The sequence below is a fragment of the Squalius cephalus genome, assembly GCF_949319135.1.
Source record: "Squalius cephalus genome assembly, chromosome: 8".
Taxonomy (NCBI): domain Eukaryota; kingdom Metazoa; phylum Chordata; class Actinopteri; order Cypriniformes; family Leuciscidae; genus Squalius; species Squalius cephalus.
Window position 1 is genome coordinate 5,231,396 of NC_137129.1, and position 26,529 is coordinate 5,257,924.

Consider the following 26,529-nt stretch of genomic DNA (forward strand, 5'->3'; position numbering starts at 1 on the left):
ATACACTCAGAAAAAAAAGGTACAAAAGCTGTCACTGTGGCGGTATCTTTTCAAAAAGTACACCTTTGTACCTAAAGAGTGCATTTTAGTCTCTCAAAGGTACATATTGGTACCAAAAGTGTACATATTAGTATCTAAATGGTACATATTAGAACCCTATTGAAGGGTACTGTCCCTGTGACAGCTTTTGTACCTTTTTTCTGAGAAGTCAATGGCTACAGTCTTACAGTTGCATGACAGATATTTAGCATCTGAAGCATTTGTATACAGGGAGGGTTGGATTACTGAAAGAAAGGCCCAGTCAATATTCACCAGATAGATTCATTGAGAGAATATGATGGAATATTCAATACACATAACAGGAGGGAGTGCTGGTTTCTGTCCGTATCAACACAAATGTTTTCTAAACACAATAATCCGTATTACTGACTATCTTTGGATCCATTTGTGAAAATACATGACTAGAAGAACTGTGACTTAATCAGGACTGCTAATTACATTTAAAAAGAAAATTACCACTAAAATAAAAAATGCTTGCCTATTGCTGTAATAATGCATGTCAAGAATGAATTGAAATAACTTTCAGATGATCACACATGCACCTGTGTCAGCTAACACTGGTTTAATATGACCATAATAACAGCTATCATCCCTTAAAAGAGAACAACCTTGAATCTGCTGGCAGGAGACAGAAGAACAGTGATCCTGTGGAAAATAGCTATAATTGTTGTGACCGGATAAAGTCAAAGCTTTTAATGAAGCCAATTAGTCTGTAAATGAATGACCAAGGCTCAGGAGACCGTGTGTGTGTGTGTGTGTTAGCTGGAAGAGTGTGAGAACTCTGATCGTGGCGGCATTACCGAACATTGTGTTACGCTTTAACTTTAGAGTGACCTGACAACATTGTTAATCTGATCGTTTTAAAGGGATAGTTCACTCAAAAATGAAAATTCTGTCATACTCACCCTCATGTCGTTCCAAACCCATAAGACTTTCTTTCATCTTCGAAACACAAATTATGATATTTGAATGAAATCTGAGAAACGTGTCTCTCCGTTGACAGCTTTATATGCAGCCAAGATTCAGACGATACAAAAAGTTCATCGAGATCGTAAAACTAATCCATAATGAATTGAGCGGTTTAGTCCAAATTTTCTGAAGAGACTCGATCGCTTTATATGATGAACAGATTGAATTTAGTCAGATTGAATTTAACATTTAACAATTGATCAGCGAACATAAACGGAAGCTTAACCTTGACGCGGGAGAACAAACCTCATTGGTTCTTGCGGAAGCTCAAATGCGCTGCGCAACACGAGAATGAACTTCATTGGTTTTCACATGCTGATGAATGTTTATGTTTGAATAAAAGCCTAAATTAAATCTGTTCATCATATGAAGCGATTGAGTCTCTTCAGAAAATTCGGACTAAACGCCCAATTCATATAGATTAGTTTTATGATCCCTTTATGAACTTTTTGAAGCGTCAAAGTGGTAGTTGCGTAGCTGTCAATAGAGGGACAGAAATGTGTTTCGAAGGTGAACAAAAGTCTTACGGGTTTAAAACGAAATTAGAGGGTGAGTAATTAATGACAGAATTTTCATTTTTGGCCGAACTATCCCTTTAAACATTTAAAAGAGAAGTCTTAAGTATATATATAAAAAAAACAATACAAAATAATAACAAACATTTTAAAACGTCAAAAATACTAATATAATGGACTTTTAAAAATGGCAAAATAGGCCAACTAAAAATTTTACAAATAACACTATAAATGAGCTGCGGACAAATATTAACACACTACGAGATAAACTGTTCCATCCTTTATTAAACATAGCTTGCAAGTGATAAATATTACAAAGTTATTTCCTCCAAAATTAGCTTATTTTTTTTTTTCAGTCAATGCATAATTGTTGTTAATCAACCGGCAGTAATCAAACAGCATTTTTTCATCTCCATTTTAGACAGTTAAATATCAAGGATGTGCAAAAGGTCTGGATTAATGTTCTAAATTAAAATAAAAACTTGACAAAAAGCACTTATTTTCCTTGACTAAAATCAATAATCCTTTAAGCCAATCTCCAGTACTTTTTTTTTTTTTTTTTTTTTTTTTTTTTAACTGTACACAATTTAATTAATCATAGTTTTCTTTTACAAACGGATTTCAACATATTGCCATTTGCTTTAAAATTCAAACTGGGTAAATTGCAGCTAGGTCTATTTAAAAATATATGAAAGTTCAGATGAAATTCAGAAAAGAAATGATGACCAAAAACCCTCTCTCCCACTTCAACAATAAAAAAAAAAAAAAAAAAAAAAAAGAGAGACTTGCAACAAATAAAAATCAGGGAGAGGGGGGAAAAAAAATTGCAGAGAAAAGAAAAGAAATGGAGGAGAGAAGTAAACCCCAGCGCTAGAACTCCAGAAAAGCTGATTGTCCAGTCAGAGAATTATGGACAGTGATTCCATGACATGAAACTTCAAAAAGTATATCTAAGTCACAAACCTTAGGATCAAAACTTGCATGTGTGCGAATTGTCCATTTTTTTTTTTGTCTTATGATTTAAAGGCTGAAGGCAAGAAGCATTGGAACAGTCAAAAACAAACAAGTTTTTTTTCTTCATCGTATACAACGTATACAATCTTCCATGAAAATAAAAATAAGAGCATTGTGATTTTTCCCTAGAAAAAAAAAAAAATGATATATTGAAGAAAGTTTGTACTGTAAGCAATAGAAAACAAAATTTACACAATCTCCCCTGTAGGGTTTTCTGCACCCAGTAATTTAGCTAAAGCATTAGCGTGCTTTGATTTTACATTTATGATGATCGCTTTGGATTTGGTCAGGTGAGGGCTAATACTGTCAAATGTTTTATCCAGTCCATGTTCTGTAAGACCAACACTTTGTGTGGGACATTAGAGAAAGGAACTTATTCACCAAACATCTACGTAACTTCAATGCTTGAAATCAATCGTGGAAACAAATAAAAGAGGTAACAAAAAAAAAGTAACATACGAGACTGTCCCATCATGTCTCAGTCCAAAGACTACAGAAATGGATGGATCCACCAGAACAATGAACTTTTTTTTCCTCTGCAAATACTACATACTACAAAAAACGTACAGCCGGGGAGAAAATGCATCTAAAGAGCTCATTCAAAAACAAGAGAAGTATAATCCCATACATTTTGCACATTTGTTACACAATAATACACAGTGATCACAAAACGAAATGACAAGCTTCACAATATTCATGGCTTTTTGTTTGCTTTTCTACACAATATACAACCATTTTAATTTCATTTCATTATTTTTAATTCAAGGGAGAAAAAAAGCATATGTACAATAAGTCATTATTACTTCTGACCTAGCAAATATCGTGTCATCATCTGTTCATACATTTTTTTTTTTTTGTTTGATTAAATTTGATTTTTTTTCTCCTTTTTTCTTTCTTTTATTTTTTTTTAAGAAACAGCTGAAATTAAACAACCAAACAAAAAAAAAATGGAACTTAATCGAGGAGTCAAAAAGGAAGTTAAACTTCAAAATCCAACTTTCTCGTAAATACATGAACACAGGTATATGGATGCATCTAATATAGTCTACAAGAGAGAGCAGGAGAGAGAAATGAGTTATTATAAACACCCTACGTTCATTTCAAAATAACAACAAAAAAAAAAAAAAATACAGATCATAAAATTGGAGCAAAAATAATATCAAAGACTGAACAGAATGACTAAAAGGGACTGAATTATTTTCATTGCCAGGAAAAAAAAAGAAAAAAAATGAATAAAAATGTAAACATCCTATCATCTAATATTGCACCTGAAAATTTAAATCCAAGGTAGCTTCAAAATTGTTTTGTTCAAAAGTTGCATCGTTCCACCACAAATCAGTGGCGTTATACAGGACACAGTTTAAAAAAAAACTGCAAGGATCAGTGACTATTCACATGACAGAAAGACGCATGTGCACAGATTCATTTCCATTAATTCGCCACTTCATAGCTTCGAGTTTCCTCACGGCTATTATTAAACACGACAGACCTCAAAAGTCTGATTTCCAAAAGAACCAAACGTGTCATGGTAAATGCTTAGGATCGAAAAAAAAAAGAAAAAAAAGTTAAGTGCTCAACTTCTTGTCAACAAGCAGATGTTAAACCCTTTGAAAGCCATTCGTGAAACACGGAGCACTGCCTCAATAACAGGCGCTGATGGGAGTCCCAAATCATCCTGCACGAAATCCCTAATACTGCATATCGACTAAACACTGCTTATATTGTCGCCATCGCCTCCACAAACACGCGTACCATATCTTGAAATGCATTCATTCAACGTGGGGGTCGGAAAAAAAGCAGGTCTCTCTCGAAAAGATGAAATGCTCCACAAAATCTTTCTCCCAGCTCTCTCCGAGACATCCGATGGCATCCATACCTTAAGCTGAAACATTCTTATCCTCTTTCGTTTAACCATTTTTTTCCCCACTTATTAAGAAGAAAAGTGCTCCTCCATAACGAGGCATCTCATGTGCATTGCTTTAACATGATGATTGATCCTTGTCAATGCCTTCTGTTAAAACTCACGTTAACAATCTACGCATAAACCGTTTTTTTTGTGTTTTTTTTTACCAATAATTCCACCTATTTGACATATCAATGATTATCGTCTCCCGTGGCAAGTACCTTTAAGATACACGGCCATTTCAGATGGAGACGCCGCCCGACGAAGAAAAAAAAGAAAGAGTACAAAAAAACACCCAAGCAGAAAGAAAAAGTTCATGGAGATGGAACTCTCTGGCTTCATTCTCTGCTGTGCAGTGAAACACGACGTCACCACACAAGGAGATATACGACATCACTGCATCCTGTGAAAGTGAAGGCATCGAGAGACACGGGAGAGATCCTGCTCAGTAACAGGACTCGGATTCTACAGTTTCTCCGTACATTCGACAGCAGGAGACTCATCCGTGCTAGTCCTTTTTCAGTTCGTGTGGCCTTCTCAGATCAGCACTCTGCATAAGGATCAATCTGATCAATGTACATGAGTCTGTCTCAATCTCTCTGAACCGGAAGGTTCTCGGAGGACTTTGTAGTTTTCAAACGTGTAACGCTACAAAGATTCTGCTCTCTCTCTCTCTCTGCGGGTAAGAACGCTTTAACCATTCCAACTCTGAACATATACGACGTGAGAGAGAATGAGTCTAATTTTACAAGGGCGACTGAGGGAGGAAGATTTCAAATGAACCAAAAAAGCTTGGAGATTTTTAAGAGACCCTGCAATCTGGCGTCCTCCCTCAAAAAAGAAAAACATTAGGGTAGGAACATAAAAAGATGCAAAAACCACTAAACCTACTAATAAGTGTAATAAGAGTAACTGTAACAGAAGCAACAATAATACTAATAATAATAACTGTGATAATAATAGAAGTAGCAATAACAACAGCAATAATAAGTTGAGATAACAATAAAGAGCTTTGCTATAGTAGGAAACCGAAGTTTGAGATGCACAGTCTGGTGTTTATAGTCTGACTGATTGAGCTGTTCTTATGGGTTAGTTGGGTAGGCACACGGACAGGCACTGCATGCGATGGGGTGATGGTGTGCGTGTGTATGTGTTGGGGTGGGGGGTCGGGATGTTCTGATGTAGAACAGAGGGGTGGTGGGGCGTCCGAAAGGGGCCGGGGGGGGGGGATCTGCAGTCCCGTCGGGGCTCATTTCTGCCCGGTGATGGACTGGGATATGGAGCGCGGGGGAATCATGTCGAGCAGATACTCCCGCTGACGGTCCGCTAGGCTGGATGCCTTGTGGCCCCCAATGGCTCCCGGATTTAGATAGGCAATATTCAGACCTGCGATGGAGAAGACAAAAAGAGGGGCCGGGATAAGTAAAGGGAAAAAAGTTGAGAAAAAAAAAAAAAAAAAAAAAAAAAAAAAAAAAAAAAAAGGTGCTCTAGAAATCATACACTCCCAGAATAACCATTCTCACCAAAAATAAATAATTTAACTAACTTTTTCACGTGTGATCCTATCAAACCCCAACAATCATGCCAACAAAATAAAATAATAAAATAAGGAGTAAACGTGAATTTATTTGCGCTGAAATAAAAAAGTAAATTACATTAAATTGAATAATATATTTTTTAGTGCTATTAATCGTTTAAAAAAAATTATTGCACATTTATCTGTAATTAATCTCACCAAACATTAAACTTTTTCATATATTTTTATATCATTTCACAGTTAATCTCACAGTTTCAACAAAATTAGATTTATTTTGCATATGCCTTGGGCAGGAATTATTTAAATGAGGAATATTGTGACCAGAAGAAAACTGAAGACTACAATGGAGGCGTTTCAGGGAGTTCAGAAACACTGACACTGATATAGAGAATAACTCTCTTTTGAAGTGACTTTGTTCTTTGCAGAGCTTTTTCAAGCTCAAACAGCAAAATTACACACTGAAGAAAGGTGAAAATGTAAGAAAGCATAATAGGTCCTCTTTAAGGTGTACGGTGCTTTCTTAACTGAGAAGTATCATCTTACCAGGGATATTGTAGATCTGCCTGCGGCTGTCATGCTGGGCCCGACTGCCGCCACTGGAACTGCTGCTGCCGCCACAGCGCTTGCTTGTCATACCCAGCAGCCCACTGGCCACCGAGAGCTGGGAGGCCTGGGCGAAGTTAGAGAGGACTCCTCGTGCTGAGCTGGACAGGCTCCGCTGTAGAGCGGCCTGTGGCTGGGGAGTCTGAGAGCAAATCACACAGAATCAGTGTTAAATTTCACGACACCTTTTGGTACCATTAAAGTTGCCATTTGAAGACTGGCATTCAGAATCATCAGTCATTAAAATCTGTGATTAGCTGAAAGGCCAGAATAAAACATCCATTTCAAAATCCATAAAAATGCTCTCATGAGATCCCATTATTAGTCCACACTGAGAGGGTTTACCTGTCGGAGGGCATGGTGTCGGATCATGGTTTCCGCTTTGCTCACGCTGGGCACAGTCTGGGCGGAGCTGGGAGACAGAGCGGCCTGTTGCTGCAACCTCTGCTCGATTTCCTGAAGCCAGCGTACAGTTACACAAACCACAGTTACCACACAAACCACCAGCTAGGAACGTCAGTATTAAATCAATAATAATAATAATAATAATAATGAATGAGTCTATATGAATACATATAATATTAATCAATATAAATAATAAAGACAAATAAGTAAAATGAAGAACAAAAACTATTAATGTATTATTTAAAACTTGAAGAAAATGTTACTTAATAAAGAGAAATAAATGTAGGCTGTTTGTCATTGTTTTGAATTAATTTGTTACCATTTCACTTCTGCAATTCTGCAGCATATAAGTATTATTTTAATATTATTTATATATATAAAAAATTATGTATAGCTTTCATTTATTTTTATTTCAATTTGAATACTTAAACTTAAAACAACATTTCTATTTTTTTTTTTTTAATCGAACATTTCTCAGGGTTCCCACATCTTGGTTAACTTCAAATTCAATGACCTTTTCAAGGACTTTCCAGGTCCAGTACTCTCAAATTCAAGGACTTAATGTGTGTCAAACAACAAACGTTGAGGTACCATCGAGTAGTTTCGTGAACGTCATGGCAATGTACAACACAAATACCTCACGCGGGAAACAATTAACGTAACGTGTAAATGCGCGTAACTAACGAAAATCAAGCAAGCTAGTATGCATAGGCCACGAAGTGTTGGCGAAATAACACATTAGCAGACCGAATGAAAAGTTCTTGAAAATAAACACAGACACAGGTCCTTGAAAGTGCTTGAATTTATTTTGTGCAAGAAGTTTTCTGGAAAAAAATCCATATTTTGATTTTTTTTTTTTTCAGAAAACTTCTTGCACGAAATAAATTCAAGCACTTTCAAGGATCTGTACCTATGCGTTTTTATTTTCAAAAACTTTCCAGGGCCTTGAATTTTTATATTCACAAACTTTCAAGGATTTCAAGGACCCGTGGGAACCTGCTTTATGACATTTTTAACTTTTTTCTAGTTTGTAGTGCGGTATTGAAACTTTTATTGAGAATCATCAAATTTCACTGTTACTGACTGCAGAAATGTTGACATCATGACAACTCTACTTGTCATGATACTTGTCTACTTGTTTCTGCTGTGAAATGAAACCTCAGATATCGACTGACCTGTTCTTGCTGCAGAGCCTTAACGAAAGCGTTCTTCAGCCTATTGGTGTGCTCGGCCTTCAAGGCCTTCTTCTGATTGGACGTCATGCACTGCTCACAGAGGATGCGGCCACTCTTCTCCTGCTTCCAGTGTGGGGTGAAGTCGGTCCTGCACTGGGCACAGAAGAACGGCTCCACGTGTGGCAGTGACCCCCGCATTTTACCTGATCAGTTACAAACACACAAAAGAGGAGTTTAGTGATGAACAGAATTAGACCAGCATGCAAACTGAACCGAGTGAATGTGGTTTAATAAACCACAGGTATTGTTTCATTTTTGGGTCAAGTGTGATCGGCAAATGATTCTATTTGCACAATTTTTGTAACCCTTTTGAACATTAGATCTGTGGATTAAACCATTTTGTTCTTTTAGGGTGTGTTCACACTTTTAGTCCGATTCTCTTGGTTCTCTTGGTCCGGACCAAAAAAATAAAAATGATACATTTAGTCCTGGTTCACTTAGTGTTCACAGTGCCATTTTAAAGGCCGAGACTAAAAAATGGTTGCGACGGAACTTACTGAACATCCAAAATAATGCTGCGTTCTGGACTTAATGTGCTAGTTGTATGCGCGTACATATGATGGTATTTTTATCAACATATAAAACGTGTAAAGGAATCAAAACAGCGCCAGGAATTCCTCTGTTACACACACACACACACAACGAGGATCTGCTGCAAGGAGACACGTTTCCAGCGCCTGTACTGAACTGTAATGGGCAACATTGTGACTATGGCGAGAACAACCAGGTATGCCTGGGCAATCTGTCCTTCGTAGGATCACATCTTGTGACATCATGTCCTGTTTTTGGTTTGTTTAGATGTGTTTGGTCCGTGTTGCGTTCGTATTTTAGTCAAACCGTACCAGAGTTCGATCAGAAGCCCTGAAAAGTTTAGTCTCGGTCTGTTTGTTTGATGCACTCCAGGGTTCAGATGGCAGCGTTCACGTTTATTCAAATGAACCGCACTAACAGAGCCATCAAATTCACTTTAATCGAACCCAACATGCAAAGTGTGAACACACCCTGCAATATGACTTAATGTGTATCATACTGCAATTCAAACTATATTGCGTTTCCATATTGTGCAAGGTTCAGAATCCTCCCCTATCCAACAGTTTTTGCGGTGTGGTTTCTTCCCCTCGCTCTCACCCTGACTATCAATGACGCTCTGCACCACCTCTTCCAACCCCACCATGTAGATGAACTCAGAGTTGGCAGCAGAGGGCAGAAAGTGCAGCAGGGGTGCTGGGGGTTTAGGTGGAGGGATCTCCAGCAGGGTCTTCTCCAGCTGTTTGCGCAGGGCCAGTTTAGCGGCTGCTTGGCTGCTGGCCTGGTCGTTCAGAGAAGCGACGCTGGAGGCGCTGGAAAGGGTGGACGGGCTGACGGCACCGACCCCGCTGACACCCACCCCGACGCCAGCTCCCGCTGCCTGCATGTGGGCCAGGTTCATGTAGATCGCAGAGGAGCCCGAGCGCTGCGAGACCCCCACCTGCTGGCTGGCAGCCTGCATCACACAGAGCAAAAGGGCAAATCATCAGCGACTGACACGATCCATTTTTATCAATGATTCATGCTGCGATTTGTCTGCGATCTGGGCTATTTGTTAAATATACGACATGTTCAATATGATTTTGTTGGCGATATAAAACTAAACAACACTATGAATACTGCTGTGATTTAATGCACCATTTTTATTTGGCTATTAAGTCAAGGGCCGTTCCAGTTGGTTTGTTTTATGCACCATCCAGAGGAGAAATTTTAAAAGCAAAATTTTAATCTAAGCGGCAAAAAAAAAAAATTGAGTAATTGCATTGTAGCAAATATAGCATAATAATATAGTAAAAATATACATTAGTGTAGACAAACACAAAAAAATACTGTTTGTCCTGCGTTCATAATGAAAACATGATTATTTTGTATTTAATTTAGTTAACTATTAACAAAAAAACTCACACCCTTTTAATGCAATTCATAAATATATTAATACTGAGATATATGCACACACTTTACCATTAATATTTTTTTAAAGATGGTCATCAAGGCTGCATTTATTAAATAAAATACAGTAATATTGTGAAATTGCATTACAGCTTACACCAACTGTTTTCTATGTGAATATATATATTATAAAATCGAATTTATTCCTGTGATGCAAAGCTGAATTTCATCATTTAAATTATATCAATTTTGAGAACAGTCCTGATGCTTTATATTTTTTGTGGAAACAGTGATACATTATTCAGGAATCTTTGAATAGGAAGTTCAAAAGAATTTCTTTACTGTCAACTTTTGATCAATTTAATGCATTCTTGCTAAATAAACATATTACGTAAAAATTACACCCACAACTTTTGAACGTCAGTGTATATTTAGTCAAAAGCCTGAAAATATTTTTTTTGCTATCGCACAGCCTTAGTTTATAAATTCAGTCTTTTGAAATGAGCCTGTAATAAATGATATTTAACAAAGTACAAATGTGACGCAGCAACTCCCAGAACAGATTATGACCAGATAAAACCTGAGCTGTTCACATTGTATAATTGTTTAAAAGTTCAATGTCAATAAATTGCAGGGAGAAAAACCACAAAACGAATTAGGACTAATGTGTTTGAGCTTAACGGTGCGACCGTACCTGCTGATAGCTCACTGTATTACCCAAACCGCCCGTGGAGGAGCGGCCCATGCCAGGCTTGGAGGGCATTCTCTGACCCTGAAGCTGGGCAGGATTGGGTGCAATAACCCGCTGTGACATCATCATGGGGGGCAAAGATGCATTGGCAGCAGACCTGATTACTGTGTGGCCCTAAGGGGGAAAAAACACATACAGAGCTATTAATAAATATGCAATGCACTGTATGTCCACTAGATGTCAACAGACACTGTCAGTCACATTGTTGACATCAAATGCTTTGTTTGTACTCAACAGATGGACTGTTATTAAAAATGGTTACTGGTACCAATCTATACAGTTATGCTGATCTTAAGGTGCTGCTCCCATGGCAACCAACAGCAGGCTTTAACATGTTCAGTCTAATATATATATAACGTAATGAGGAGTATTTAGTGCTTGCTTTAGAAACAAACATTAATGCATGTAGAAAAAGCTCAGATTTGGAAAAGGAATATTCTGGTGCGCATATCTCCTTTGCACGTACATGTACCTGTGCAGTGCGCAGGTTCTGAGGCTCGGACGAGTGCATGCCGGGCCGCACGGGTAGTTTCCCGAGCCCCTGAGAGCCGTGCATGGGTGACGGCTGCACTGACGACGGGGCATTCTGGACCACCGGCACCTGAAAGACATTAAGAGGTCAAAATCCATCTAGTACAAAGAGTGCCAATATAACTTACAATGTATTAGAACAGTGGTTCTCAACAGGGGGCCGGGAGCCACTAGGGGCCTCGACAAACTTCCAAGGGTAGTTATACACTTTCTAGTTCTGCCAAGCTCTAAAATATTTGCTCAGGTAGAAATTGTGAGGGGGGGGATTGTTGTGGACAATGTGGGAACCTTGAAGTCCAAAAGCTTGAGTAAATCCACTGTATTAGAGGAACTCAAGCAACATTTTTCAGTTAACGCTGCTGTGCGATTTCCACCAATTGGAAGTAGAAAAATAGGTATTGTTCGGGATTTTACTGAACGTTTAGGATTGTTAGGATTTGTTTAAGAAACAAACACTTCCCCGTATTCCATTGTTCAACAATTGTGCTGTTCCCAACTCACTGGTTGAGGCCACAGATTTTTTTTACCGTCTAGGGATATCACACAGATAAATGTGACTTCACACACCTATTTTAGGGATGTCTGACAGGTAACAGGGACATTTTACACACTGAAAGAATGATTAGCATATTCATCTTTCATGGTATTTCATCTAAGCAATTTCAAAGAATATAATACATAACCCATTTAAATGCATACGTATGCATATGTGTATATGTATATGTGTGTATATGAAGAGTTCAGATGCAAAAGCCTCTTAGTGCCATCTGAAATTTTCTTCTACAATGATAATTTTTATAAAGCTTGTATATTTAAGTTAATTAATTTCACTTAAATTACAATAGGTAATTTGCATTGCCATTTAAGTGAAATTTTTTAACTTAAATATACGAGCTTGATAAAAATGATCATTCTAGAAGAAAATTTCAGATGGCACTTAGAGGCTTCGGCATATAATATAATTTATTAATTAATTAATTAATTATATATATATAATATAATTTTTCATAATAAAAAATAAGTTGTATATATATATATATATATTTGTTGGCTACCCAACACATACACACACACACGTGTTAATCCACTGTATTTGGATCCACTGCACAGGTACACATACACACGCACGCACGCACGCACGCACGCACGCACGCACGCATGTATGTATGTATGTATGTATGTATGTATGTATGTATGTATGTATATGTACCTGTGCAGTGGATCCAAATACAGTGGATTAACACGTGTGTGTGTGTATATATGTGTGCGTGTATGTGTTGGGTAGCCAACAAAAGACATTTAAGATATATATATATATATATATATATATATATATATATATATATATATATAGACATATATATATAGACATATATATATAGACATATATATATAGACATATATATATATATATATATATAAAATAATAATTAAACCTTGCATCTCATCATAACAAATCAAAATCAATTTAGCAAATCAAAATTGCATCCTCCAGTGAGAACGTCAGGCGCGAGTGAGTGTTTATGGCCATTCCTGTATCTAGACAGACACTGAGTTGAGTAGTACAGACAAAACATCTCAATGACACGTACATGGACAAACATCACACAGAGCTGTGATATGGTATCTGTGAGGTTATGGCTACCTGTCTCACTCCGTTACCTTATTTCACCCCCGCTAGTAACTAACGTCCTTTCAACTATAGAACGATTTACCTCGGCAGTTTTTCCTGGCATTAATATAACACTCAGCTGGACACGAGGGGAGGTTATTTTGCTTGGTGTTTTTACAGTGAAGGTGAACATGCTGTACAGAGGATCTGCAGTGTACATGTGGAGTACAAATACAGGCAGATTTACAGCAGACAACACTGCGACATTCATTTCAGACAATGCTGATTTTTTGTTGTTGTTGATGCTAAAGTACTTTCTCCAATTACAGTTTAATATGAAGAGACAACTATAAGACAGACATTTGCAGGCTGATTTCACAGAAATCACACACATCAGCTGTAAAGTGGAAGTGTACAGAAAAAACAAGGATGTGAAAAGTAACAATACTTCACTCTTTATCAACATAAAAAAAATAAAATAAAAAAATAAATGAGTTATAATACTCGGTATACACACATGGTAATACTAGTACATGGGTGGCAAAATTATTATTCGTAATTAAGGCCTTTGCACACCGAGTCTGAAATTTTCATGTGTTTTTTCGTATTCGTGATTCGGTGGCTCTGAATTGTCAAAACACCATTTAAAATGCTTGTTACGGATGCAAAAAAACACCGAAAATCAAACCCGATCCGAATTTTTTTATGACGGACGAAAGTTTCGGAGGCAGTGTGCAAGCGTGATTGACATAACGTGAGGTCGTATTTATTTTTTAACGTGCTTCAGCTGATGGACATCCCCTTTCTATTTTTTACATGCTACTGCTACTCCAGACACTTTATTTAGCAGGACCATCTGAAATAATATGATCTCATTTACAGACATCATGTGTGTGACTTCATTACCATGTATTTTAGTACTTTAACTTCTGACAGTGACATCAAAGGTCTAAAAGGCCCACTGAAGTGCCTTGAAACACACAGCATTATTCAATGTGTTGACAATTTCCACTGAAACAGGAAGATGGGGTGGGACATATCAAACAGCTCCTCCCCTTTTTTTAAATAGCCAAGTGTTTAGTTTATCACAGCTCATGCGAGAGCCGTTGAGCTCGGTAAAGCCGCAGTTTCCTCCTAATCTATAACCGTTTCTCCTCCTAATCTTCTCCATATCACTTTAAAATAAAGCATTCTGTGCAGAACTCATGCATATGATCCTCTCTGTGCTGTCGCGTCTCTGGACCGGAGACTGTGAGACACTAACGTGAATCCAGACTTCATTCGCCCCAATGGAAAGCATATTTACACTGTCTGAATCGTTCCCTATGTAGTGCAGCATGTGCCATTCACCATGTAGAAAATAGGAAATGTGTGAAAAGTGACAGATTTTAGCCGTAGATTTAGTGTCTATTTATAATGTGTGTGTGTGTGTGGGGGGGGGGGGACGCTTTAGATTCTAGAGAGCATTTAATTGGACAGAAAATCTGATGAGAAACTGAAGTGCAGAGTCATCAAAATCATTGATCCATATTGGTGGAAGTGAGAGACTGTTTTGAATGCTTATTTCTTCTAAATGCAAATTTTGACATTGTTTTGGAGCACACTAGCTTATAGATCACCTTAAGGCTAACATATTCATACTAAAAGCCAAAACATTTTGATTTCATAGGGACTTTAAAGGTCAGATCTGCATGGAGAAATCTGCATACTACACTAAACAGACACAGCAGTGTGTTAGCTATGAGGCTGAAATGTTTTCCTAACTCTGAAACTGTCTCTAATCAGCCCGCCCATCTAATTAACATAGTTCAAATTCACAATTGATGATGATGATGATGATAAAGACATTGAGAACGGTTCTGACCTTTTGCACCACGTTCTCCTTCTGCATCTGACTCTGTCTCAGCTTCTTCAGGAGCACCAGCTTGGCCTCCTCCAGCCTGAGCTCCTCTCGGAGAGCTTTGATCATCTGCTGCCGCTCCTCGCCAGTCTTCCCCTGCAGAGCAAACACACACATAAGTGCTCAGCAAACATCTTCACGAGACTCACGCAAAGCTTTAATGGTGGGTAACACCCTAAAGACCTGATTCCTGCATGGATATTGTACCTTAAACAGCTCCAGGTTGGCCTGATGCTGTTTCTCCTCAGGGTGAGGCGTGCTCCGTGGGCTGGACGCCTCGTTGTCTGATAAAATGATAACGTCTGGTGACGGAGTGCGTCGCTCTCGAACCATTTCACTGGATGTCAAAAGAGATCACAGAAACAAAATCAACCATTACATTTTTTTTTTTTTTTTTTTTTAAAAGGTACACAATGTAACTTTTAGCACTCTAGCGGTTAATAAACGAAACTGCATGAGTCTTGCAGAAGAACATTGTAGCCGGAGCTACTTCTATCCGTTCATGTCTAAAATGAGTCACACAGGTACTGGGATACTCCACAGAGGTCGTCGTTTAATCAAAATAACTTTATTACTAATATAATAGTAAAAATAACACATCGGTCAAACTGTCACTCACATGAGATTGACCAATAGCATATACAGTAGTGGCCAAAAGTGATGTCCGGAGTGGATATCTGTTTTTAATGACTCTACAAGTTCGATTAAAGTTATTCTCTATATCGATGCGCATTGTTTCTGAACGCCTGGTTAAGTTAGTTAGTAGTGTGTTGAAACTCTGTTATGGTAAGGGTGTGACATTTCCTAAACACGCTTAAAACAGTTGACCAATCACAACACACTGATCCAGCTGACCAATCAGAGCTCATTGTGCTTTTCAAAAGGAGGGGCTTAATAGAGACAGTAACTAAACAAAGCGTTAATGACAGACTGGGAAGAGAGGAGCTGCAACAATATCAAATAAAATGAAAAATACATTTTTGAACATTCAAGCATAAAAACTTATTCTAATTGACCCCAAAAACAAAATCCGACTGAAATACTGCATGATAGGTCTTCTTTAAAGGACTTGCTGTGGTAAAAGGGTAACTAAAATACATGTTAATAGAGTTTATATTGCTTGTAAAAGTTGTTTTATTTACTGGTATTTTTACATTATTTCTGAATGTAATAATAAAATATGACTCCTGTGCTGATGCAAATTTTGCAAAATTTTGCAAAGTTATGTGCAAACTGATGTGGAACAGTCTCCCAAAACCTCACCTCCTTCTTGCACTCATGTCCACAGGTTCATCTACTATGTTTTCCTTCCCATTCTTGCTGGGACCTCCATGGCCCCCGACTCTCAAACTTCCGTTCATCTTTTCCTCGTAGGGCACAGCTCCCATCAGCCCCTGGCTGCCCCCAGGACCTTTGCCCTCTGCCATGGCTGCTGCAACCGCCGCCCCCTCTAAAGCAGCCAGATCCTTGCGTTTGAGGAGGGCAAGCATCTTCAGCCTCTCCATGGCCTCGTGACCCTCCATCTTCAGGCGCTTGGCCTCCCGCTCATCCGGCGCCTCCAGACCCCGCTTCAGCAGGTTCAGCCTCAACGCCTCCTCAGACATCCGCTCCATCCTGTCAGAGACACAGAGAGAGAGTATCTGTGAACACACTTGTTAAGCTTTTAATCATCCACATCCAGGTGAAAAGTTCATAATACGACCGCCCCCTAATAGTCGTAGAGAAAAGGCTTACTAAGGAGTCGGGCAGGAAATCCAAACGTTCGCTTATCATCTATCGACCTCAAATATGGCTTATAATTTGAAACATGTAAGTAACTTGGCTGCTCACTCTAACGTTTACCTGGATTAATTAGGCGCATATTTAAGTGTTTGTGCGAGAGTGGAAGCTAACGTATTAACACGCTTACTGCATGACATCGAGGGGTCGGTGCAATCACTTGCATTTTTTCCCTGATAACAGCAGAAATGACTTGAACTACTAGGTTATTTTGGTAAGAGTAATACATCATTCAAAACTGTAAAGGTCTCACAATAACAAATTGTCGTGCTTTTGTAAAATAAGGAAAACAAACAGAACGTAACTAAAGAGCGTCACAAAAATGAACTGAAACTCAGCGTATAGGCTACTTGTCTCACAGACATGAGAAATATATCTATAGAAAGCTTGAAATGTTTGAAAAAAAATGCTTGAAACTTTAATTCAAATCTAAAAGAAATACTCTCTGCTTATCTAATAAATCCATATGAAAGCTACATTTCTCTCTAAATGCAGGTCTACTAAACTGTAGAGAAGGTGAGTCATGAGTCAGCATCGTCAACTTCATTCCTGATTCTTCATAATAAATAATAAATATGTCTCCTTGTTATTTTTTCCAACACATTCATAATCATTACTTTTTTGACATTGCTTTGCTGCAAGCTTTATGCGTGACCTTGAGTGGTGGAATAGGTTATATATTATCTCTGTATATCTATATCTATATCTCTATATCTATATATACACAGTATATATATATATTATATTACACACACAGTATATATATATATATATATATATATATATATTGTTCATTATGTTCATTATGTAAAGTTCATTATGTTTTTAATATTCTCCCTAGTATATAAATAATATAAACGTGCAATTAGTCAACTAATGGCTTAAATGAACAACTACTAGTCAACTAGAAAATTCCTTAGTTGGGGCATCCCTAGTTGATAAAATAATTGAATTTTAAATAACTTGAGGCACTATTTACCAAGAAATATAAATATTAACAAGTTACCTTTTAAATAAAAATGAATGTATTTGGTTCAAGCATATATTCATTCTCGCAGCCGTATCAAGATTGTAACTGGTTATGCTAACGGTTACTGAAATTTTGGTATCGTGACAGCCCTGATCTAATCTGTATGTACAAATTCCCCTGCTAGAGACCAATGCAAATCACTTAATTATTCTTTAACAGTGAAAGAGCTGAGAGCAAGAGAGAAAGTGAGAGAGATCGACTATGACTCCTCAACACGCCCACAGACTTTACAGAGCCATTAGTCTCGTGCTGAGGCTGTGGACTACAGTGCTTGAGAACCAAGGCCTCTCCAGGCTTAATTGATAAATTACATGATCATTACATACAAATCAGTGTAACTTTCATGGTTTGACTGAGGAAATTTGCTTGGGCTGCTAGTAGAGAGGGTCTCCCTACCTCACTTTAGGAGTAATATCTGAGTTCAGACGCGCAGCTGAGCGGAGCTTTCCAAAACTCCTGCTGACAACGTCACAAAGCGGTCACTGAGAGGGGACAGACCTTCCCCACTTGTGGGATCGTATTTCTGGCACCAAATTACTGTGACGGAAGATTCAAGCCTTACCCAAGAACTATAATTAGAGACTTTTTCTCTGATGAAGGAGAGTTCTGTTTCCATTTTATATTTTTTTAAATATTTTTAAAGTGCCCCCATTATGCTATTTTAAAGGTTCCTAATTTTGTTTTGGAGGTCTCCTACAATATGTTTACATGCATTCAAGGTCAAAAACACTTTAATTTTCTCACAATATACATTACACATCACCTCATTCCCCAAAGAGTCTGAAAAAGGTCAGTTTGAAGATTCAGTCTCTCTAAACGAATGTTAACTCATTGTTACGCAGGTTTGTAACGGGAAGCAAGACTGGAATTGCTGATGACTCATTTTGGCAGTTCGAAATCGATTCTTTCTTTAAGGTGACAATAACTTTATTTGTCATGCACTTTGATCTTTAAAACTTTGCAGACCTTTTACTATACCTGAGCCTAAATTTAATCTGTTCATCATATAAAGCGACTAAGTCTCTTTAGAAAATTTGGACTAAACTGCTCAATTCATATAGATTAGTTTTATGATCTCTTTATGGACTTTTTGAAGTTGCGTAGTCAACAATGTCTCAATGTCTTACGGGTTTGGAACGACATGACGAATGACAGAATTTTCATTTTTGGGTGAACTAAGCCTTTAAAACTTGCAGCGGTATCAGAAACTATTTTTAATTCACAGAACATGGATAAGCTACAACAGGTAAACATGTCAGCAGTGTGGATGCACTTCACAGTAACCAAAAATGATGCTAGAGTAGCAAAAGGTGAAATTTGTTCGACAGAAATAACAAGAGGTGGCTTGTTACCGAAGAGCTTTACTACAACTGGTTTCATTTAGGACCTGAGAACATTAACAGAATACAGATTTTAAATTTCCCAATTACCTAAACTGAACTACGCTAACAGCTCTGTTGTCGGATAACACAGCGAGTCTGTTTTGTGAGACCAAGAGAGAAAACTGTGGTGCAGTAGATTGATAAAAAGCACAGTCTTGCTAAAGAGACAGTAAAGCCTGGGAGACATCCTCGTTGTCTCCAAAAGCGTAATTTATGGTATGATGAGAGAGATCAGGACCACAAATTCTTAAGTATACAGGTAAAACTCCAAAATCATGTCCTATATAAAAATAGTATAATACGTGTTACACATGATTAACCCAATAAACCGTGTAAACCAGCAGTGACACTCGTTTACTGAAGCACAAGATGAGCCCATCTCTACTGCTGCATTCTTACAGTCAGCCATTAACTTCCTGTTCTCCCCTCCGGACAAAAGCACAACACACCACACGGGAGCCCAACAGCCAGTCTATAACGTGACTGAATCACTCTGCGTGTGTGTGTGTGTGAGAGTGAGTACGCTCCCATGCGACGCACACGCATGCACCGCGGGGTCATGCATGCTCAAGTGCAGATTTGATTGTGTGTACACATAAGGCTCTGCCGCGCTCTGGACATGTGTCACGTACTGCAGATCTAAATGATCATGTGTGTGTTTGCTCGTCTTTATTAGTTAGGCACGCTTGGGCGGACCCTTCATGGCCAGAGGGCAGAGAGAGGCTCTCCCCCCTCCCACACGCACACACACACACACACACACACACACACGGGGAGTGTCTGGACAGTGAATGTGCAGGACTCTATGCAGGCTATTGTTTGTGCTGGAACCTCTTTATCTGTCTGATACATTTGTATTCTGCTCGTAGCTCCAGTCTAAAGGTAGAACATTATCAGGTGCTGCCGCTCGCCGAGTATTAATTCTTTGGACCCTGTATATTAGTAAGAGAGTAAACTTTACATAAAGAAAGACATGCATTAGGGCTGTGCGATTAATCAAAATTGAGTGTTTCGATTTTGGCTTCCAATGATTGTGAAAATACGATAATCGAGATAAAACGTTTATTGTGCCACATTCAATCCCTTTCCAGCATAAAAGCCCAAACTTAACGTGCAAAGCAGCAAAATCATGTAACGAGACTCACAAAATGGGAGTTATTAAAAATATGAAAGAGAACTGGTGCTGTTCGAGCAGTCCTAATACACATGTACATTTGCAGTTGAATGGGGCTGGGTAAAAAAAAAACAGTATTTTAATTTTAACGACCCTGAAGTTAAAAAAACTGATACTCTATGCCTATTTTCAGTTGCACATTTATTTTGAGCATCTCTGTACAAATACATTACTCTGAGTCGCTTCTTTATAGTAAATGAAAAACACAGTGTGACCAGTGGAGCCCGATTCCTGAAACAAATGACTCTTATGAACCAGTTCTCTTCATTAAAAGTTTAAAAAATATATATATTAAACACTGCCCCGTAAAATTTAAAGCAATTTCTTATAAACACAAGACAGACATAATGACTGACTCTACCCAAATGACCTGGAATTAAATGAAAACTAATTTAATCAAGAGCTTGTGAATGAATCAAACTGAATTCTTAATCTAATTTGGGAATCAGAATCAAATCATAGCTTAGGAATTTGAATCGAGACAAAATTGGAATCTAATGAAATCGAGAGCTTGTAAATAAGAATCAAATTGAACTTGGAAAAAAAAAAAAAAAAAAAAAAGAAGGAAATTAATAACGACAGCTTGTAAATAAATTAAAATCGAATTGAGAGCTTGAGAATCAGAATTAAATCCAAATTTGAATCTAATCAAATTGAAAGCCTATAAGTCAGAATCAAATTAAATCAAATTTAAAATCTAATTGAGAGCTTGTGAATCAGTATTGAATCTGGATATCTGTATGTCATTCTTGTATACCTAAAGTATGTAGGGGCAGCAACATAATTTTGCTGTGGGGGCAGCGACCTTTAATTTTACGTTTATGAATGAAAGGATACAGCGTGCACATAGGCCAAGTCAACATTGTTTTATAGTGTGAAGCAGACAAAATAAAAAACAGAATCTCTTCACTTCTGGAAGAAAGCACATTGTGAATGCTCGTAGTTCATCTCTGACCACCCCTCTCTGTTTGAGGTCATACAGAATTCAAACATTTTCCCCAGGACTCCTTAACTTTGATTTCAGAGCATCTGCAAGCAAGGGAGTGTGTTTAATATGATGTGCCGGAGCGAGGCTGGGATCAAAGGTGCATAGAGACACACACATCGGTCAGGAGAAAAGCAGCATGGTGCCACCCTGCCGCACTTATAGACCACATACACACACAGAGAAGGAGAGGTTCTCATCTGTGGCTTGACAGATGATGCTCTTTGTGACGTGAGCGTCACACAGGCCCTGATACAAACACAAATCAGCATTTACATCACCTAAATGCTTTTGTTTGGCTCTAATTATTATTAGTTAACATCCAGCTCCTGGAAAGATCAGTCTTACTACCCATCCATTCCTATAAGACGGGACTCATCACGGGCAGTCATGGTGACCTTGCTGAGCCATAATATTAGGAAAGAAGGCTTTAGTGTGTGTGTGTGTGTGTGTGTGTGTGTGTGTGTGTGTGTGTGTGTGTGTGTGTGTGTGTGTGTGTGTGTGTGTGTGTGTGTGTGTGTGTGTGTGTGTGTGTGTGTGTGTGTGTGTGTGTGTGTGTGTGTGTGTGTGTGTGTGTGTGTGTGTGTGAGATTAATCTGTATTCACTTAATGGACAAGTGACACCTCCACATTTCTGGTTGCTGTATATCTAAGACCTCTGTGACAAATTGACGATGGAAATAATTTGTCATGTTTATCCTATTGTTTACTATATTTATTTGCTTGGTCAGTGTTCGTTGAGGGTTTTGGTTCTTTTGGTGATGTAAGGACCTTTGAAATAACTGAAATCATTTGGCGAAGTGATATGGACATGTAATGCGGTCAAGACTGGCCTGGATCTACTTTAGCCGTGTGTTTCCATGAAAATAACAGAAACCTTAGAACGTTCATCAACCAATCAGATTTAAGCATTCAACAGCCCTGTAGTATAAGCTAAATACAACATTTGCATGTTGGTTTAATATATTCACAATATTCATCATATTTTTTAACTACAGCAAGACAGATAACTTTTTTTTTTTTCTAGACGAATCTCACAACTGTCCCAAGCTAAACCAGTTCATTTATCCACTCTGAAATGTCACTTACTGAGTTTTACCATGTTTTCCAAGTCCCCAATCTATGATTATTTTTGAAATGTAAGGGATAACATGCAGATGGTCATTATCAAAAATAAAACGTTCAAAGGTTTGGGGGTTGGTGAGAATGTTTTTTTTTATAGCCATCTCTTATGCTCACCAAGGCTATATTTATTACAATCTAAAATAACTTTTCTCCAGTCATGAGTGTCACATGGTCCTTCAGAAATCATTCTAATACCCTGAAAACTGTGATACATTTTTTCAGGATTTCATCCATTTTTTTTCTTTGATGAATAGAGCACAATAGGGCAGAATAAAAATCTTTTGCAGCTATATAAATGTATTTACGCTCACTTTTGTTTAATTTAATGCATCTTTGTTGATTGAAAGTATTGATTTCTTTAAAAAAAAACCCAGGGACAGACAAACACACACACACACACACCTCTCAACCTGAAATAAGTTTGACATCCCTGACTGATAAATTACAGGTGTTATCTCACAAACCTCAGCACCAAACGCTAAAGCTGCGCACAAGTGACCGAACAGTCACGTTCAGCTGTAGATTATATGAAACACACAGTACTGTAGTTATTCCTAAACCCAATTAAGCTCCCGAGACCCACAAGCGACTGGTCTTAAAATGCCTTATTGTAGGGACATCCCCAATTACAAATTAAATTGAGCTGTAATTGGTCCCTTGATGACTTCATCATCTCTCCATCATCCCATTATTTTACGTGTCATCATTCGCTCTCATTATTCTTCTTGCATAGTTTAATCAAACATCCACCGTTGCGTTGCATGATCGCAAATCCTAATTCTTGACATTGGCTTTATGAACACACAAATACAAACGGTTATCGCTCTTAAAAAAGTGCTAGGTTACAGTTTTGAGTGGAGGCCTTAGAGACATTGAGAAGCGAGCACATAAAACCCTGATATATAATGTCGTACCTTCACAACAAGCCACCCACTTTGCACGAATGAGTGCGTGAGAGGGAAAAAAGGGGGGAAAGAGGGTAAAGAGCGAGAAGAAAAAAAATGCGAGTGACTGAGACAGTAGAACGGAAGAGCGAGGGAGTGCGTGAGCAATAAACGCACAAGCATATACATAACCAACAATAGCACCAGCCAGCCAATCAGAAGGTCCGTGCAGTGCACGTCAGCATGACCCCCCCACCCCCCCTTTACATAATATAATGACTGTTTCAGTCAGCTGCTACAAAAACCAGACTCTCTTTACTCTGCCCACTCCTCCTTTATCCACCCCCCTTTTTGCATATCGACGCACACACACCCCAGCCACCCTCCTCCTCCTCCTCCTCCCCAGAAACCTGCACACGCGCACTCCACGACAGACTCACTGCTTTGGGCACTACGCCAGCCAACGCAGCAGCAGCAGCTCGGAGATGAAAAGAAAGAGAGCGAGAAAAAGAAAAAGACAGAGAGCGAAATGGTGTGCGAGTACACAGAGACACGGAGAAGCTCCACTCCGAATTAGATTATCCGGCGATCTCGCCCAACGACCCTCGCAACACCCTAAACCACAACTTTCAAATCTCCATTTTATTTAAATCAACCTTTTGTCCCGCTGTACAATCCCACTGATCCTTTACAAATGATCCCTGGATAGTTACTTGCTCGGGAGTTCCTGGCTAGGTAGGGAGCGGGCCTGAAAACGAGGAACAATTTGTGTGTGTGTGTGTGTGTGTGTGTGTGTGTGTGTGTGTGTGTGTGTGTGTGTGTGTGTGTGTGTGTGTGTGTGTGTGTGTGTGTGTGTGTGTGTGTGTGTGTGTGTGTGTGTGTGTGTGTGTGTGTGTGTGTGTGTGTGTGTGTGTGTGTGTGTGTGTGTGTGTGTGTGTGTGTGTGTGTGTGTGTGTGTGTGTGTGTGGTTTCACGGGCCATTCCGACACAAGACGCACTTTGTGCCCTTCAGACCCACCATTCTAATACAGCTGTGCCACACACCACAAAGCACAGCAAAAACTGACCCCTCCCTTCTCACTCTTCACCCCCCCCCCCCCCCCCCCTCTCTTTCCAAAAAAAGTATTTCTTTTTTTTCCTCCCTGCGTTGTAAAAATAAACACACACGCTCACTTTTCTGGGGGCCCCTTAAAGGTACGGACGACCACAAACTACTTTTCGGTTCTTTCTCTCTTTTTGTTGTAAATAGATTGTAATGTACACAGTGCACATTAGATCTTCGTCGGTTCAGATGGGGGGCAGAGTCGGGGGGTTAGGGAGGACGGAGGATGAAGAGGACGCGATTGAGACGGAAAAATGAAATGGAAGAAAAAAACAAGACAGCAGCAGCACTCTCCTGACACGCTACCCTGTCATAATGCCAACCCTTAATTCCCCTCTGCCCATCCCCCACCGGCACACCATTTTCTTTATGCACACGCCACTGCTGCCTGTCGATCAGATCACTGCAAGCACAAAAATGTCCTCCTCCTTCTGCCCCACACTGCAAACACCATCACACCCTGAAGCCCCCTGAACCGGTACACATGCAAACACACACACGCAAAGAGACCCTTGCCCCCCTACACAAGAGAACTGATTCAGAAAGTGCGTTAAAAATCGCCAGCTAAAAGAAGTGATGGTAATAATATGGCCGGTTGCAAGTGCACGATGGAATCCGCAGCTCATTTCACGCATGATCTGCATCATGACAATTCATTTGGCTGACGTAACCCGCTGCCCCACCTCCCAGACCAAAGCGCTGGTGGCATCGCATCCCTCACCCAGAGAGGTACAAGGTGCCTTGTCTTAAACAGCACACTAGCACTCCCCCAGGACCGGGTTGATATCTGAATGCTCAGATTCCTTCACGCAAGAGTAGCGATGCATTCTCTTAATTTCCCAAGTTTCATCCTAAGGCGCAGTACTTATCGTGGAAGACCAGGGGTTTGCACCCATCTTCGCTCCCCACTCCCATCCCCCACCCTCAGAGCCTGGCTCATCTCCCAAATCTGCCTGTTCGCATGCAGCCCCTCTGATCACCCACCCGCTCAATTGGCTAGATTAAGCCTTTACTGTTTGCAGCATCTGATGCCGAGCACGGAGACCTCAAAATGGCTGCTTTCACTAAAGGTGTGCATGCCCACCCAGATGAATAAAAAAAACAAAACAAGATGTGCCGGGCAGGAGCAGCTCTGGACGCTCGTTTCGCTCTCGGAAATATCCGTTTGGATGGAATCGCAGTTCTTTGGGGTTTAAATGTAAGGAGAGTGATTTATAGTGAAGGGCAGGCATTGACGCAGTAACCTAGTTAAAGCTGGAGCGAACGGGCTTGGCATAGGGTCATACAGGGTGAGCGCCATGAACACTTGGGAAATGGCGGCAATGGCTCATGTCTGGATGCAAACTTCATGATAACGTTGTCCGCTTTTGTCGGGGTGGCTTTTTGGCAGGAGTTAATTGATTTTAATGTGTCTGCAAGAGGTGAAACATGAATGTACTTTATGGATACAGAGGGAAGGGATAGTTAACCCAAAAATGAAGGAGAGTAAATAAAAGACGCACCAAACCTGTATGACTGACTTTCTCCTGTGGAAACACAAAAAATTTGATATTTTGAAGAAGGTTTTGTCCATAAAATGAAAGTCACTGGATTGCAAAACCCCACTGGGCCCCCAATAACATTTACTGTAAAAACGTGAATATTTTTTCCAAGTTTTGTGTTTCACAGAAGTTATACAGGTGTGGAACAACATGATGGTGAGTAAAGGATGAGCTAACTTTACATTTTTTTAGGTGTACTGCCTCTTTAAGCAGACTTCTGTTGACTTCGGTGTAGAGGAGGATGAAAATATATTTTTTTGTTGTTTATATTATTTGTGAAGAAGGGTTCGGATTTGACATTTATCATGTCAGAACTCTCGGCCCTGGATAAACACTTCATAAAGTGAATAAACATTCTCCTTACTTTCCAGAGCAACAGATAGAGAGTGTAGACGTCAAACGAAAAATACAACCATAACAAAAGCCGACTTAAATATTTAAGCTAATGTGCTCGGAAAATATAATGCTGTAAATTAAAGGCAAGGGATATGAGAATAACAAAAATCTGGCACCTTTAATCTACTATAACTCATACACTGATAACCATGATGGGAAATGATGGACGACTTGGCCGC

At 39.1% G+C, this 26,529-nt stretch overlaps 1 protein-coding gene across 3 annotated transcripts in view; it reads right to left on the reverse strand.

The window, feature by feature from the left end:
• Positions 1–4,838: 4,838 nt before the first annotated feature.
• The window catches only part of gatad2b (GATA zinc finger domain containing 2B), a 38,345-nt gene continuing 16,654 nt past the window's right edge, over positions 4,839–26,529 (reverse strand). For 2 of the 3 annotated variants that reach the window (XM_079878736.1, XM_079878737.1), the window contains exons 2-11: positions 16,216–16,566; positions 15,160–15,289; positions 14,917–15,048; positions 11,376–11,510; positions 10,853–11,023; positions 9,370–9,724; positions 8,182–8,384; positions 6,947–7,057; positions 6,542–6,743; positions 4,839–5,847 (exon numbers count right to left, since the gene is read on the reverse strand). In XM_079878736.1, coding sequence (XP_079734862.1) covers positions 5,711–5,847; positions 6,542–6,743; positions 6,947–7,057; positions 8,182–8,384; positions 9,370–9,724; positions 10,853–11,023; positions 11,376–11,510; positions 14,917–15,048; positions 15,160–15,289; positions 16,216–16,565 — 1,926 coding nt within the window. In that variant the 5' untranslated portion in view covers position 16,566 and the 3' untranslated portion in view covers positions 4,839–5,710. The remainder of the gene's footprint in view (positions 5,848–6,541; positions 6,744–6,946; positions 7,058–8,181; positions 8,385–9,369; positions 9,725–10,852; positions 11,024–11,375; positions 11,511–14,916; positions 15,049–15,159; positions 15,290–16,215; positions 16,567–26,529) is intronic. The other variant, XM_079878738.1, reaches the window with a different exon arrangement.